Source organism: Ambystoma mexicanum, chromosome 4p (assembly GCF_040938575.1).
Source record: "Ambystoma mexicanum isolate Mex_15411 chromosome 4p, UKY_AmexF1_1, whole genome shotgun sequence".
Classification (NCBI taxonomy): Eukaryota; Metazoa; Chordata; class Amphibia; order Caudata; family Ambystomatidae; genus Ambystoma; species Ambystoma mexicanum.
Genome location: NC_090927.1, coordinates 953,789,068 through 953,803,890, shown reverse-complemented (window position 1 = coordinate 953,803,890; position 14,823 = coordinate 953,789,068). Strand labels below are relative to the sequence as shown.

At 44.2% G+C, this 14,823-nt stretch overlaps 1 protein-coding gene across 2 annotated transcripts in view; it reads right to left on the bottom strand.

Moving 5' to 3' along the window:
- Window positions 1-14,823, bottom strand: part of ASCC3 (activating signal cointegrator 1 complex subunit 3) — a 2,962,611-nt gene that overhangs the window by 2,367,437 nt on the left and 580,351 nt on the right. For both annotated transcript variants that reach the window (XM_069606524.1, XM_069606525.1), the window contains exon 8: window positions 14,347-14,485. In XM_069606524.1, the coding sequence (XP_069462625.1) occupies window positions 14,347-14,485 (139 nt within the window). The remainder of the gene's footprint in view (window positions 1-14,346; window positions 14,486-14,823) is intronic.

Genomic DNA, 14,823 nt, shown 5'->3' with positions numbered 1-14,823 from the left:
CGGTTAGGATGCCAGACTTCTGGCATCTTGAAAGCATTTTGTTGGCTCTCCACGCTACCACGGACTCTGCCGTCTAGCGTGGCTTCGCCCCTCCTGTATGTCTTTCCGTCATAGGTTTGCCGTTGCGTGGGATTCACTCTTTCTCTCCATTCAAGGTTCCTCGTCTTTTTACATACATTGCAACCTAAATGGATGTGTTGCTGTTTGAATGTGGAGTTCAGACACGATCCAACATTACCTGAAGGCAAAGAGATTGAAGAAATGCCACTATTTGGGGAATTAAAAACAGATGTAACAAAAGTCTTTCCAATTCTCATGTATGCAGACAATGTACTCTGGAACGGGATTTTCTTGTTGGAATGGCAGTCTTTGTCCCAGAAAGGGGAGTCATTTCCAGTGCGGTCCAACTTGCCTAGAGCCCTAGGGAGTCTCTTGCTGAGCAGGCTCATCTCTCTAGCCTCAAAGGGGGTGGCTCCCAGTTGGGGAGAAGGGACAAATTGCCCAGATACCTCACAATGTTCAGGTGCTCCATCCTCAGACTGCCACCATTATCACCCTTTTGAAGCTGCAAACTCATTACCACAGGAAACCCAATCCTATATAAAACAAATATACCAGTGCATTAAATGCTCACCCCTTTCTCAAATGGCCCTAAAGCAAACCCCTCCCACAAAATCAGCAGTGTTGCTATCAGAGGATTCCTTCCAACCCCTATTCCCAACCATGTGGCAAACGATATAACACCACACTCTTACCAAACCTGGGGAATACATTTAGGACCTTATGACAGGTGGATGAATTTAAAAGAAGCCCACCTCCCAAACTACCACCATGCCCCATTTAAACAGCAATTAGTGTCATACCCCACAAAATCTCAGCTCGGAGAAGGCATTTCATTAGATAAAGATAAACCCAAAGTTATCAATCAGACTGGTTGGTCCGGATGGCCCTCCTGGCTATCTCCCTTATTCTTGTCTGTCAATATATGTTTCTGGGCCACGGGGTGCCCTGAGAAGTTCCTAAATGTTTGGGGGGAATGGACTGGAACTGCGTGAACATATATGTTTCTGGATCATATAGCTGACTATCTGCTTTCTCTGGGAGCCACGCCGGAGTGGGACAAGTCAATATTAATTTTCTTGGCCTCACCTTCAACCGAGAAAACAATTACTGCTAGTTCTTGAGCTTAAACTGGAGACAGAAGGGGTACTTCCATTAGTAATAGTTTTGTGGTCCTGTGGAAAGACTGCATGCAGGGATCCATGGGTTTATCTTGGCTCTTTGCATGCCTGGGCAGCCACTTATCAGGCACTCAAATCTCCCTGCCCCTGTGGTATTCTTCAGACTCAAACACCTGCAACAACCGGGATCAACAGATGACTGGAGACTAACATGAGATTCTCTACTTTCTTTTTGTGGATACAGATAGACTGAAGCACCACTAGAGGCAATGGAAACAGCAGAACAAATATGTTGGCAGTCCACAAGGCCCTTAACATTCTCTAGGACTAGGGTCCAAAATCCTTCTCTCTCTCCTTTAGTTCCAGATTGACTAGCAGGCCATTCAAACAGTCACTACAAGTATGTTGGATTTTATAGTGTCACAAACAATTATTTCCTCGCTCTAGATCTTTTTTGCCTCGCGCTCACAGTGTACTTAGTCTTTCTAATTCTTCTCAGTTTCAATATGCCTTCTCTTGCCTTAGGGTTTATCTTCAACTGTCTTCAATATCTTCTCCTTCAAACTGTTGTCTTTGGACCGCACCCCCCACCCCACCTGTTAAGGAGCCCCCTCCTAGCCCAGGTCTTAAGTGCTTGAACTCTTTGGCCTTCCCTTCAAGACGTACTCCCCTCTCTATGATTTTTGGTATCCTCCTCTCGCCTCCAATTGTTGGTAATTCTTCTGTCTCTCCCTCTCCCCACTCATTAATTTCCCCATCTTTGTTGTTCCGCTACCCCCTTTCTCTTTTTACGACTCTGCTAGCCCTCTTTCATTCATCACAATCCATCTCCCACGTCAACACACTGACTGGCCCTGGTAAATAAAAACATGGCTACCAATTGGCTCCAGGTATGTGGACATTTTCGCTGTATTCCTTGGATAACCGCACGCACGCTCAGTCTGATTCCAGCAGCTACCTCTGCTCACCATAGTTCATCCAAGCCAGTATCAGCTGTGAGAGGATCACTCTACTCCACACCCCTCGGGTCACTGGAGCTTTTCCATGCAAAGTCATCAGTATTTCTTTGCATCAGTGTAAAGACATTAGCACAGCAGTATATATTTTGTTTTGAAAAGAAAAAAGTAGGCACTCCCCTATACTTTCTTTAATATGCCCATTTTCCCCAATCTCTTTCTTGTTCTCTGAAAAAAACAAATGCAGTTCTCCATTGGGGTATGGAGGGAGTGTTTGTAATTGACTAGATAAACAGCCAAAGAGAACACCTGCTTGCTGGTTATTAGCCGGATGAGGAGAGCGATCATATGTACTCGAGAACGACATTATTACAGCCCTTGAATATCTTTAAGAGAAGGCACACTAACATAGCAGTGAATTAGCCACGAGGATTTCCTACGTAAGCATCCATAACCTTTGCACAACAGCAGTCTCTACCTTCTCTTCCTGCTGCAGTCTTTCTATAGGGCCAGTGGTTAAAACCCCCAGCATTCACACGGAGCGGCACGCAGAGTTGACTCGCTGAGGTGCGAGCAGTCAACAGCAGTCTACAGAGGCTAGGAGGAAAGGAGCCATGGACCCGCAAGAAGATCCCGGAGTGCTGTTACTCCCCATAACTACAGACTCTATTACTGAAAATGCGGCTCACCAGCCCCAGCTGAAAAGCCCCTCTGGCCGGGTGCTGAGGAGCAAGTATTCTCGATTGGAGAAAGGACTCGGACCCAGCCCCAATACCAGTTCCGTAGTGCAAAGAAAGGCAGTGACCGCAGCTTCATCAGCCTAGTCAATCTCCAGCTCTACTGTCGCCTGCCTCTCTATGGGAGAAGGCGCTGGCGATGAAAGCGCTGCCATTTAGCGTGGCGAGTTGCCTCTAGACTTGGAGGTAAGCACTGAGAAAGACTGTCTCTTCGCCCACTACATCCGCCCTCCCTGATGCAACGCCACCGTTCGTTCCACACGTACCTGCGGGGCTGTTTGGCATGACTGGAGGGGTGGTTCTGAATCCGTCAGCTGATACACTGTCGTTGTTACGGACCTCGCTAATGTCGACTGCATGCGACCGGCAAGCCGCCGCTGCGGTGAGTGGGGCTGTCCCCTGCGGAGTCGAAGGACGCTGTGGGGGCGACCCCAGCTTGCTGGCCGTAGGTCGACCTATCAGCAGCGAGCCTCACGAGCTCTCCATCTGTGCCGCACCACGGCGTAATGACGACAGTGTTCTATTAGATAATGCTGTTCAAAACAGATTGATGCCAACAGTGGGGCAAGACGCTTTGGAATACCTAACCCCACGAACTACCACCCAAGTGGAAATCCACACCAGACCAACCCCTAAAATGCAGGCCACTTGCGACGGAGGAGCAGAAGCGTCACCTCTTGCCTTCTCGCAACCCCCCTCATCCAATAAAACTATGGATCACCTGTTAAATGCCCCCCCGGGTCAGATAGAGGGTGCGCATAGAGATATGATCCAAGATGGTGAAACCTTACCCACTACACCTAACGACTCTGCCAGTGAACTATATGCACAAAAAAGAGAAACAGCAATGGCAATATTCAAAAAAAGAGCCCTGACGAAGAAAGCACTTAAGGACCCGGGTGAGTCAATATACCAAGGCTGCCAGCAAAAAAAAGCAGCCCGAGCAACAGCAAAGAAAGGAGAATCAGGAAAGTCAACGTTCCCGTATCCCTTGATGTCTCACGCTTTGAAGGACTTTTTTTCTAAACAAACTAAGAGAAAATTGGAAGCAGAGTCTGAGCTTTCTGATGCAGAAATCTTTGACGCAGTCCTAGAAGCACCTTCAGCTCCCAAACAAAGGAAAACTACAGAAGACATCTGTCAAAACGCCCTGCAGGGGCCTCAACTACAAAGGTTAATCCTCTACGCGAAGACGTTCCAGGGAACGTCAACCGCAAAGCATCGACTTCAACTTACTTCCATCGGGATTGGCTCCTGTCTCACTTAACCTGCTTGACGAAGATGTCCCAATACACCGATCCGAGAAGTGTGGATGGGGGAAAGACTTATTAATACCGTCAGTTAACAGCACTTCAACTAATGGAACTGAACAAAGGAGCAAAACACTTTCACTACTGTCCCAACGCATGTCGATACATACTGGGCAAAAAACGAATTTGTTCGAGCTTCCAATAGTGAGATCACCATCTTACAACGACCTGCCGAAAGATACCTCAACACCGGCTAGAAATAGAAGGTCCAGTGACATGCTTGTGAATCCACCAAAAGACACACCAGTAAAGAAGCCGGACCTTCTAACAATTATGTCAGCTATCACGGTGGGACTTTCTCCCTTTGTAAAGTTGTATGAGTCAATTAACGATACAATGAAGGACTCGCTCACACTAACAGCAATGACTAATACAAAAGTAACCTTCTTGGAAGGCTTCATTACAGCTTTAGGCCAACAAAACATTGAGAGAGAAAGACAATGGGAACTAAAAATTGCTCGACTAGAAGCCCTAATCAGAACCAGAAATTCCCCTATTACTGCTCGAGGCTATCAGTCAAGCTCCCAAACAGAATTAGCCCCTCCATTGGACACAACACACACAGACTCTGCGGCCGGACTTCAAACTCCAAAACAGCAAAAAAAATAAAGAGCCAGCAAAAGTCCCCGCAATTTTTAAAATTCCAAAATCAGCTTTTACAGCACAAACTAAAGTAGCGACACCTTCAGTAGAGTCTCATGGATTTGTTTCCAACAACATATCGCAGTCGGATGCAAACGATAATTGAACTAGACAACTCTCGTTCCAGCGAAGCAGAGTCGTTAGTGAACTCTTCACTTCTGGACCTAACGGTCCATTTGGACCAAGAAGGGGTCATTGAACCACCTGATAACACCCAACAAAGCTTAGTTCCGAAGCCTAACGCTGGTGACAAAATTGTTTCTCATAAAGAAATCAAGAAATCAACCTTGGCCACGACCGTATCCAGTAACACATAGACCTGAAGCTGTTGGCCTGGAGGTGGAGAGTGGGGCACCGATTGACATAACATCTAATAAAACACAATCTAACCACAAGGAAACTCCAGAGTACCACGGAAACATCTCCGAGACGCGGAAAAAAAAGAAACCAAAGATCAAAGACTCAGCGCAACCTAGTTTCACAGAAGACATAAAACAAGATCCATCTGAATTTTCAAGATGGAACAAGTGATAGCCGGGAAAAACCTCATAGTTTTAAACAGGAAGACGGTCTTAAAGATTTTAACTAAAGTCCCAAACCTGAAAACGTTGAAGACGTCAGATTGTGTACTGATTGAGCCCTATCATAGGTGAAAAAAGGGCAAAAGCGTACCTTCACGTTAAAAAGACAGCAATCCAAGATCTAAAAGAAGACGGGAACTCGGTCTTGAAACAAATGGGTTTTGCCCTCGCAGAAATTCCATCGTCATTACCCCTTGTATCTAATACGCTTTCCTCAAGTAAAACGGCTGAAAAGTGTCCCGAATACTGACCTAAAACTGAAGACCTGAACAAAAACAAAAGAAGGGAGGTCTACAAAGAGGAAGGCGGAGTACGCCATGGGAGATTTCAATCTAGATACTACCCAGTAAACAAGAGTACAAACTACACAAGACCACATCACGAAGAAAACCTAAGAAAAAACTTAAGATCAGAGAAAAACTATAGACACGACCCATCTACCAAACAAAGTTCAGGACAACAGGCACAAACTAAAAAACGGGAGCCGTCAGGTCCATGGAGAGGGTTGAAAAATGTGCTAAATCCAAATCCTCAAAATTAACAACGAAAAGGAGCAACTACGACACCTCTCAACCAGCGACCCAAACTCCTGCTGGAGGATCTAACGAAAGCAACAACAATGTGCTCTTGGAACACGTGGGGACATGATCATTTGATCAAACCAGACGCACTAGATCTAGCCCTATTTGAAATAATATGTCTTCACGAGACCTGGTTGACGGAAAAACCAATGCTCGACGGATACGAAACCCACATTTTTGGCAGACCATTGTCAGGCCTTCTAACCGCAGTCCGGCTCGGCTCGACTCAGGTATCTCCTTCAAAAGGAAGGTAGCTGAATCATATGGCATCCTGGCACTTCAAATGGAGTGGCACCAGCCAAAGGAGGCTTCAAGGGGTATAACTAAAACCAACTTAACCATCATAAACATCTACTGGAACCCGCAAAGAACAAATAACATCGATTTCTGTGACTCTGTCGCGGAAATCTTAGACAAATGTACAACTGAAAAGGCAACCGACCACATCATCATTTGCGGGGACCTAAACGCTAAGTGTGATCAATTCTCCCTCACTACTCCTATTTCAACATCCTTGGAACGGGATGTGCTATGGTCAGACCTCATGGACACCAGAAACTTCCATAATGTGGCAATAGCCCGAGGCTAGCTACCTGTTTTTCCAACACGGGAAAGAGTGTAACTGCAGCGACGTTGGATCATATCTTCATCTCGCACTCCCTTCTACCTTTCGTAGATTTGTTTTGAGGTCTACAGAACGAAAGCCAGTGATCATAACTTGCTGACAATGAGCTTCGAAACAACAACTGTGTCCAAAGAAACATATACAGCTGACGTAGAGTAGTCAACCAAGTCTACACGAATCAAACTAACAGCGGAAAACATTAACAAAATCACACAAAAATGCCACGAAGACAGTAGCAACATCACAGACCCGCACTCCAGGCCAAATTACCTCCCCTTCTTCTTGATTCATAGGATAAAACAAGGTAAACGAATCTCAACAAAGGAAAACGGACATCCAACTAGTCATGAAAAGAAGAGAACTGCGTAAATTAAGGCGTATAGCTAGAGAATCTGATAACGTGAAGCAAAAAGATATTTTAAATGTTGCAACAAAATCTTATAGAACATGGTTGAAACACCACAAAGCTGTTATGTATCAAAATGACGCAGAGCAAATGCTCAAAACTTTAAAAAATACAAGAGATTTCTGGGCCTTAATTAAGAATAAGAACAGTGAGATGAATAACCAACTGACTAACGTCATACCAGAATTGACGTGGACAACCTTCTTTGCAACTCAATTCGCATCTCTTCCTCTATCTGCAACCAACTTCACACTTCCGACAGCAACTACCTGGGTAGATCTCGCAGAACAAGAGAAGATTTTGTCTACGATCTTGAAACTGAAAACATCAAGGGCCCCTGGTCCGGACGGCCTAACCAATAGGCCTAACCAATATCGATTTAAAGCAACATCCACAGGAATGGTCGGTGCTAATAACTAAAATTTTCAAGCAATGCCAAGCCGCCAAACAAATCCCAAAGACTTGGACTGAAGCAGTGATAGTCCCTATATTCAAAAAGGGAAATAGAGACAACCCGGCCAATTACTGTCCCATAGCCCACCTAGACATCATGGGCAAAATCTTTGCCACCCTTCTCTTAACCAGATTCCACAGATGGGCAAGAACATCTCCATGCCTAGATCAACTACAAACGGGCTTTGTCAAGAACGCGAGCACCAGTATCAACATTATGATCTTGAATATCATAAAAGAAAACGTAAAGAATGGTGGGCCGAAAGTGTATATAGCATTTATAGATTTGTCGCAAGCTTTTGACAAAATCAGTCGTCAAAAGCTTTGGTCCAAACTCACAAACTGGAATTGTCCTTTGGAAATCCTAGAGCCAGTGATTGCACTTCACACCGATACAAAAATCAGAGTCCGTCTAAACAGGCAAGGCATGCTGTCGGACCAGTTAACGTCGGAACACGGTGTGAAACAAGGATGTCCGCTTGCCCCCGCTCTCTTTATTGCCTTTTAGGAGATTTTCAATACACCCAACCATCGGTCAGATCGTTTCCACCTGAAGTTGGCAACAACTCAATATCTAGACTCTTCTACGCGGATGACTTGATCCTGATGGACCAAACACAAATAGGTCTCCAGCGCCAATTAACCAACTTGGCCGAATACATACACGAAAACGATCTTGAGATCAACACTGCAAAATCCAAAATCTTGATTATGGGGAAAAATCGACCAAAAGTGACAGAAAACGGCAGCTGGTTTCTGAACAACATGAAGATAGAGACTGTCACCAACATAAAATATTTGGGAATAATGATTGACTCAAGAAGATCGGAAAAGTCAACTTACCTGGCTCTGTGGAGTAAAATTAAATCATTGACATCCCAGGCAAGGCTAGTGGGCCGTAAATACGGGAAATTTTCCCTACTACCTGCAATTCAATTTTACAAACAAAAAGTGATACCATATGTAATCTATGGAATGGACACGGCCCTAAATATTCAGGAAACTATATGGCCGAAATTGGAAGGTTTCCTTTGGAAAGCTGTATTGGGGCTTCCCAAATCGACATCAATCTCAGCTATTAGACGTGAACTAGGTCTATTATCGTTGGCAGCGTCGGTTGAACAAAGTCAGATGAGACTCCTTCGGAAAATCATCGCGCCCGACACACTGACTATCTACAAAACGATCCAGGTGGAACTCAGCCAAGGACGCTGTAAAGCTTTGAACAGGTGGGAACAGAAGCTCATAAAGTAGCTTACAGATTTGGCCTGCACGCTTGACGATCTATTGCAAAATCCTGAAAAGATAAAAACCAAAATAGCTCAAGAAGACTGGATTCAAACTTGTGAAATAGCAACGGCCAACAAACTACTACGCCATCTACCACCAACGACAAATAAGTTGAGATTACCACTGAATTATTGTATACAATTCCCTAATAAGAGACTGCAAAAAGCTGTTATGAAAATGAGATTAAACCAAATGCCAAAAGAAATTAGAGCTATCCGCTCCGAAGTACTTCCAAAAACCTGCAGGCTATGTGCAGATGCTGAATCGATGCAAACCGCAAGACATTTACTATTGAATTGCGCTAAAACAGCTCACTTGAGGCAAGCTTTCTTGGTACCCTTAATGTATGATGCCACACTTCGTGAGGAGGACACCTGGTGGTGCCGTCTGGTTGCCGGTGAATAAACAAAATGGTCAATGGCGGCAGTTAAGGTACTAGAAGCAGCATTGAAATTGGCAACAGAGACTGCAAATCCAGCCAGTATTAACTAATAGAAATCTATTTTTGGAAATGTTACGATTCTTTACATCTGTTTTCTGCTTCTTCTTCTTCATTTCTTTTATTTCGTTTCCTGCACTCCTTTTTCTTACGAACTGACTTCTTGTAAAAGTCAAAATGTTGTTTTGATTATAAACAAGTAAATAAAAATAAATAAAAAATAAAGAATATTGAAGTCATTTTTTACGAATTAAATTCAGAAGGTAATCCATGCATTGAATTAGTGTTTTTTTTGTTAGACCGACATACATGGCATGAGCAGTTAGCATGGGAACCCAACTGGAGAAATTGACAGCGATAAAAGAAAATCTGGGAATCCTCATAGACAACGGCCTCTCTTTGGAACCACAAGTCAATGCAATAGCAAACAAATGTTTCTACCTCCTGCGATTAATAAGGGGATCCTCCCTTGCCTCAATTCCCCACACACAACCCTTGTTTTCATCTCCTTGGTATTATGAAGAATAGACTACACAAATAGTCTCTACCTTGGAATGCCAGAACGGCTCACAAAAAATTACAACACATCCAAAATAGCTACTCCTGAGTCTAAACAGAAGAGACCACATTACACCCGCCCTGAGAAGTCTATACTGGCTACCAGTAAAGAAAAGCATTAACTTCAACCCCATCTACATTGCCCATACATCACTTAACAGACAAGGAGCAGATTTCCTCCATGCTAAAATCACCCGTTACCAACCAGGAAGAGACTTCAGATCAAGTAAAGACCTCCAAATAGAAACAAGACACTACGAAAAAAGGACATTCTGAGGAACTACCTTCTATCTGATAGCCAAACTATGGAACTTGAAATCAAAGGAAATGAGAATGACAGAAAGTCGCCTAACATTCAGGAAACAACTAAAAACCTCCTTATTCAACTCACAGAGATAAACATAAAGGTGTATCTCTACAAACTATATACATGGACCAAAGCAAACATAGGACAATACAACTACTCAACACCCAGATATCACCAGAAGCCAACTAACCACCCCAATTCCCTTTTCCACATCCCCACAACTATCACGTACCACGCACGCCCAATATCTGCAGATTACAAACAACTCAGACACTGGACGCCACCCTTCTGGACACAACAAGCCCAGTGCACATAAAGCAAACACAGAAAACACACACACAGACACCAGTTTCTCCTGGTTCTGCACACATCAACAGATGAGCACAACCTCCATCCTAACCCTCTCTTCTCCCTCACTAACCAGCCCTACCCACTTTTCTTACAGAGCCATGCGAGCGCCCGGAGACCATGCAATTGGCAGCAGTGTGCAGTATAAATGAACATAACAGCTGACCAGGACAGAATGAAAATTATTCGACCGTGTCAGTGTCATTATAGGTCATAGTGTATGTTCTAAGGACTCTAAATTATGGGACGCTCCCCACACCATTGAATACGTTTGGTCATGTTCTCTGGGTGGCAGATTTGCAAACAGCAATTTTTGATAACAAATTCACTTCCGTCTGACACTGAGTGAAAGGACCAAGGAAGAAATCTCTTCTTAGTCTTGCTTCTCCCCACCGAGAACTTCACAGCAGCATCTCCTTGCTACTGTGCAAGCTACAGGGATCTCATAAAAATTCAAGGGGCACTTTCAATTTCAGAACAGTTTGTTACTATTACAAAGGCAATAATATATTCATTTGGTTATTTATATAGCGCTTCATGGTGGTTTCCTCCAGATTTTAAACACTGGTTCAACTGATGTCAGTGCATATCACCCACTCATTGTACTCAATTATCACCTGGAGGGATGTGGGGTTGGTGAAGGGCTACATCAGCCTGACCATGGTGCACAGCAACGTCTTGTCCCCAAGGAGAGCATGTTGAGATAGAGGTTTCCTCCAAGCACATTGTGGCCTGTGGTAACTCAAGAAATGAGAAGCAGCACAATGTTCCACCCAGTCATTGAAATGAGAGTATGGTACAAACTGGTGCAACCGGGTGTAAAAGCTGGTGAAGAAGAATAAGTTACTTAACCCGGTAACGTTCTTTCGACTGGATGTTCCTCCCAAGTATTCCTCATCTTTGATATTTGATATCCAGCTTCAGCTCATTCGGAAAATGTTTTCGTCAGAGGCCGCTGTGCGTCGATGCAGTCAACTCAATGTCCCTCGAAGGCATCCGTCTCGAGGACTATGTCATTGAAGGTATATATAGCACGGGCAGTGCACAATGGCTTTAGTTCTGTTTTTTCTTTCAGTAGAAACTACCCACATAACCACAGGTTTGACCGTACTAAGCTTTGAAGGAGCAAAAGCTATAATAGCATGGGATATTCTACTGTGGGGTAGTTTGGGAGGGTGATTAATACGTGGGAGGAACATCCAGTCAAAGGTTACCAGGGGTAAATAACTTGTTCTTCGAATGGATTGTGTCCTCCCACGTATTCCTCATCTTTGATAGACTCCCAAAAGCAGAATTTGTTTTGGTGGAGGTAGTATGACTTAAGCTATCAATGATTTCCATGAACCGAATGGAGGACAGCCTATCCAAAGCTCCTATCCTGATTCAAGACAATAATGCTTCATGAACGTGTGTATAGTAGACCACGAAGCTGCCTCACATATGTTCCTGATCAGGACACTCCTTTGCAGAGCCGTAGAGGTAGCCATACCCCTGGTGGAATTGGCCCTTAAGCCTTCTGGAGGATCCTTGCCCGCCAGCCTGTAGCATTCTGAAATTGCCAGAATGATCCATCTGGATAAGATCTGCTTTGTCACACCCTGACCCAGTTTGTGACCTGTATACCCAATAAAAGCTGATCATCCATACGAAATTTGGATAGTCTAGAGATGTAGAAGCTTAAAGCTCTACGTGGATCCAATCTGTGTAATCTCTCCTCCTCTTTGCCAGGATGGCATCGATGGCGCAGCTGGCGTCGATGGTGCCACCGGTGTCGAAGGCGCAGCTGGTGTCGAAGACGCAGCCGGCGTTGATTATGTTGACCACCTTGATCTCAATTTATGCTTCAACTTAAGGTTAAAATGATCCTTCGATGATTACTCATCGCGTCGAGGCCTCGATGGCTCTCGATAAGGATCTGGCCTTCTTCCCGGGCTTGAGGGCGTGCAGGATTTGGCTCGAGCCCTTTCCTTACTGCCTTTAGAAGGCACAGTAAGAGCACAGCTTTGTTTCTCAAATATGTTTAGCATTTCTATCCTAAATGCTTCCCATTCGGCAGGAGTGGAGGCTTTTGTGGGACAAGATACCCTCTCAGGGGAGGTGTCTGACGACGAAGTCGAAGGAGGTGACCTGTGGTGCCTCTTTTTCGACTTCCTTGACAACGATGAGTGCTGGGAGACACTCCTCGACCTGGACCTTTTCACCACCTTCCTTCGAAGAGATTCGCCTCTCGGTTCGTCCGAAGGTTTCTTCGATGGGGTAGTTGATGGGGATCTTTTGGGGTTTCTACCTACTGCCAATTTCCCATTTCGCTCCATCAGAACCTTTCCGGTCATCGACTGGCACTTGGAGCAGGCCGAGGTCTTGTGCTCCACACCGAGACACCACACACATACTCGATGTGGGTCAGTTATCGACATTTTGGAGCCACAGTCCTGACGCTTGTTGAACCCGGTCTTCGGGGTAGTAGGTGTCGAAGAAGACATCGCAAATTGAACAATTGAAGCGTGCCGCCTCGAAGCGTAAGCATGCTATATATACCTTTGATGGCATAATCCTTGAGACGGAGGCCCTCGAGGCACATCGAGTAGACTGCATAGACGCACAGTGTTGTCTGCCAAAAATGTTTGCCAAAGCAGCTGAAGCTGGATATCGAAAATCAAAGATGAGAAATACATGAGAGGACACAATCCATTTGAAAGGGGAATTACTCTTTTAGTACTTAATTTTAAAAAGGTTAATAAACTATACAAATTTGATAAAACACTCACCACTCAAATTAGATAAGCAATATACAACATGCCATTGTCAAAGGCTATACTGCGATTAACATTTACGCCAGCCATTTCACATAAAATGTAGAGTTTAAAATGTTATAAAACCAGTTAAACATACAGTAAGTAGACTTATACCCCATTCCGGGTTACAAAAATGAAGGGTCATTGATATTATCTTGATCTTGGAAGTAAGGTAGTGCTCCTGGAGGGCCTGTGGGGTGGGGTTTTCTGCTGCTCATTATGCTGCTGAACTGTTCTAGTGTCCTGCAACCAATCCACAAACTTCCAGGATAAACTCCAGAATAGATTCCATTACGAGTTCGAGTAACGGACATTCCAGAGCAATAATGGGGCATTCTGGTCACTGCCTCATTAAACCTTCCGGCATTAGCCTACCATGCTCCGGCACTGTACACAACTCTTGGTACTTGTCTACATAACTCTGATGAATATCTGAACCAAACTCCACTCATAATCCATTTCACTCATTGCTTCCCTCAAACCATGCATAGAGGATCGTCAGAAGGTGGTGTTCAAAGTTGTTGCACCTGGGTACATTGTCTTTTAACTGCCACCTGTGAACCCGCCTTTATAAATCCGGTGATTTCGGATGTCCCTATCCCAGCAGCTGCTATTCCTGCTAGATGCCTGTTGCTAAGAACCAGCTCTTGACCATATTGCTTGCTTCTTCAATATTTGCCTGACGACGAGAGCAAGGTGGACTCTGAATTGGAAAAATCCCTACTTCCAGATTGCAGCATTAGGTAGTTTAGATTCCAACCAAATTGTTGTATTTCTCCACCTCAGTCAAATTGGCTGTCTGTCTTGTACCATTTCTGGGTGTTTCGTGAATGTAACTGATCTTTTTCAGTTACTTCAGGATACGCATATCTGCCTGGAAGTTCTTTCCCCATTAGAAATCAATGTTACATGTATTATCAGCGCTGGAGGAGTTGGCCTGCACAGGCTGGTCTGAAAGAGTGAACACATGTTTCCCCCCCCATTGGAAATTTTAGAAGTATATCAATCCTGCAAAAAACAAGCTGTCCAGAAAAAACTTAATACTGAAGGCAATCAGAATCTCTCCCAAATACCGCTTCTGAACAATCCCACCATGAAGCATCAAGACAGTTGTTCAGAATTACGCTCTCAAGTTACCTTGGCGCCTCCTACGAAGGCAGATGATTTCATAGCTTCTGCATGGGAATCATACACATTTGGATAGTGAATTTTTTCCCGGTAGTCCCGCTCTCTGCCCAAGACTGGCATGATCTGAGCGTTTAGAAGAGCCTGCTCTCTGCAAAGAAAACCAATATAAAGATTTTAAATCAATGTGTAGCTGAACAAAAATCTAATTGAATAAATCTGCTAGGTATTCCTGAAAATGGGGATTAGCCATTGAAATAAAAAAAATGGCAGCATGTAACTGGAAAGAAACCGGATTTACAATTTGCATGCCAGAAAGTTTATTGTGTTTGTTCGGGGAATATTTGGAGAATATCCCTATGCTGCCGCCTTCTCAATGAGAACACTTTTTTATTCATACTTTTATTATCTTTACTATACCACACATTATGCACAGGTTCATACTTCATGGTGTTACAATTCTAAAATCCAACCGCACACAGGATTTCT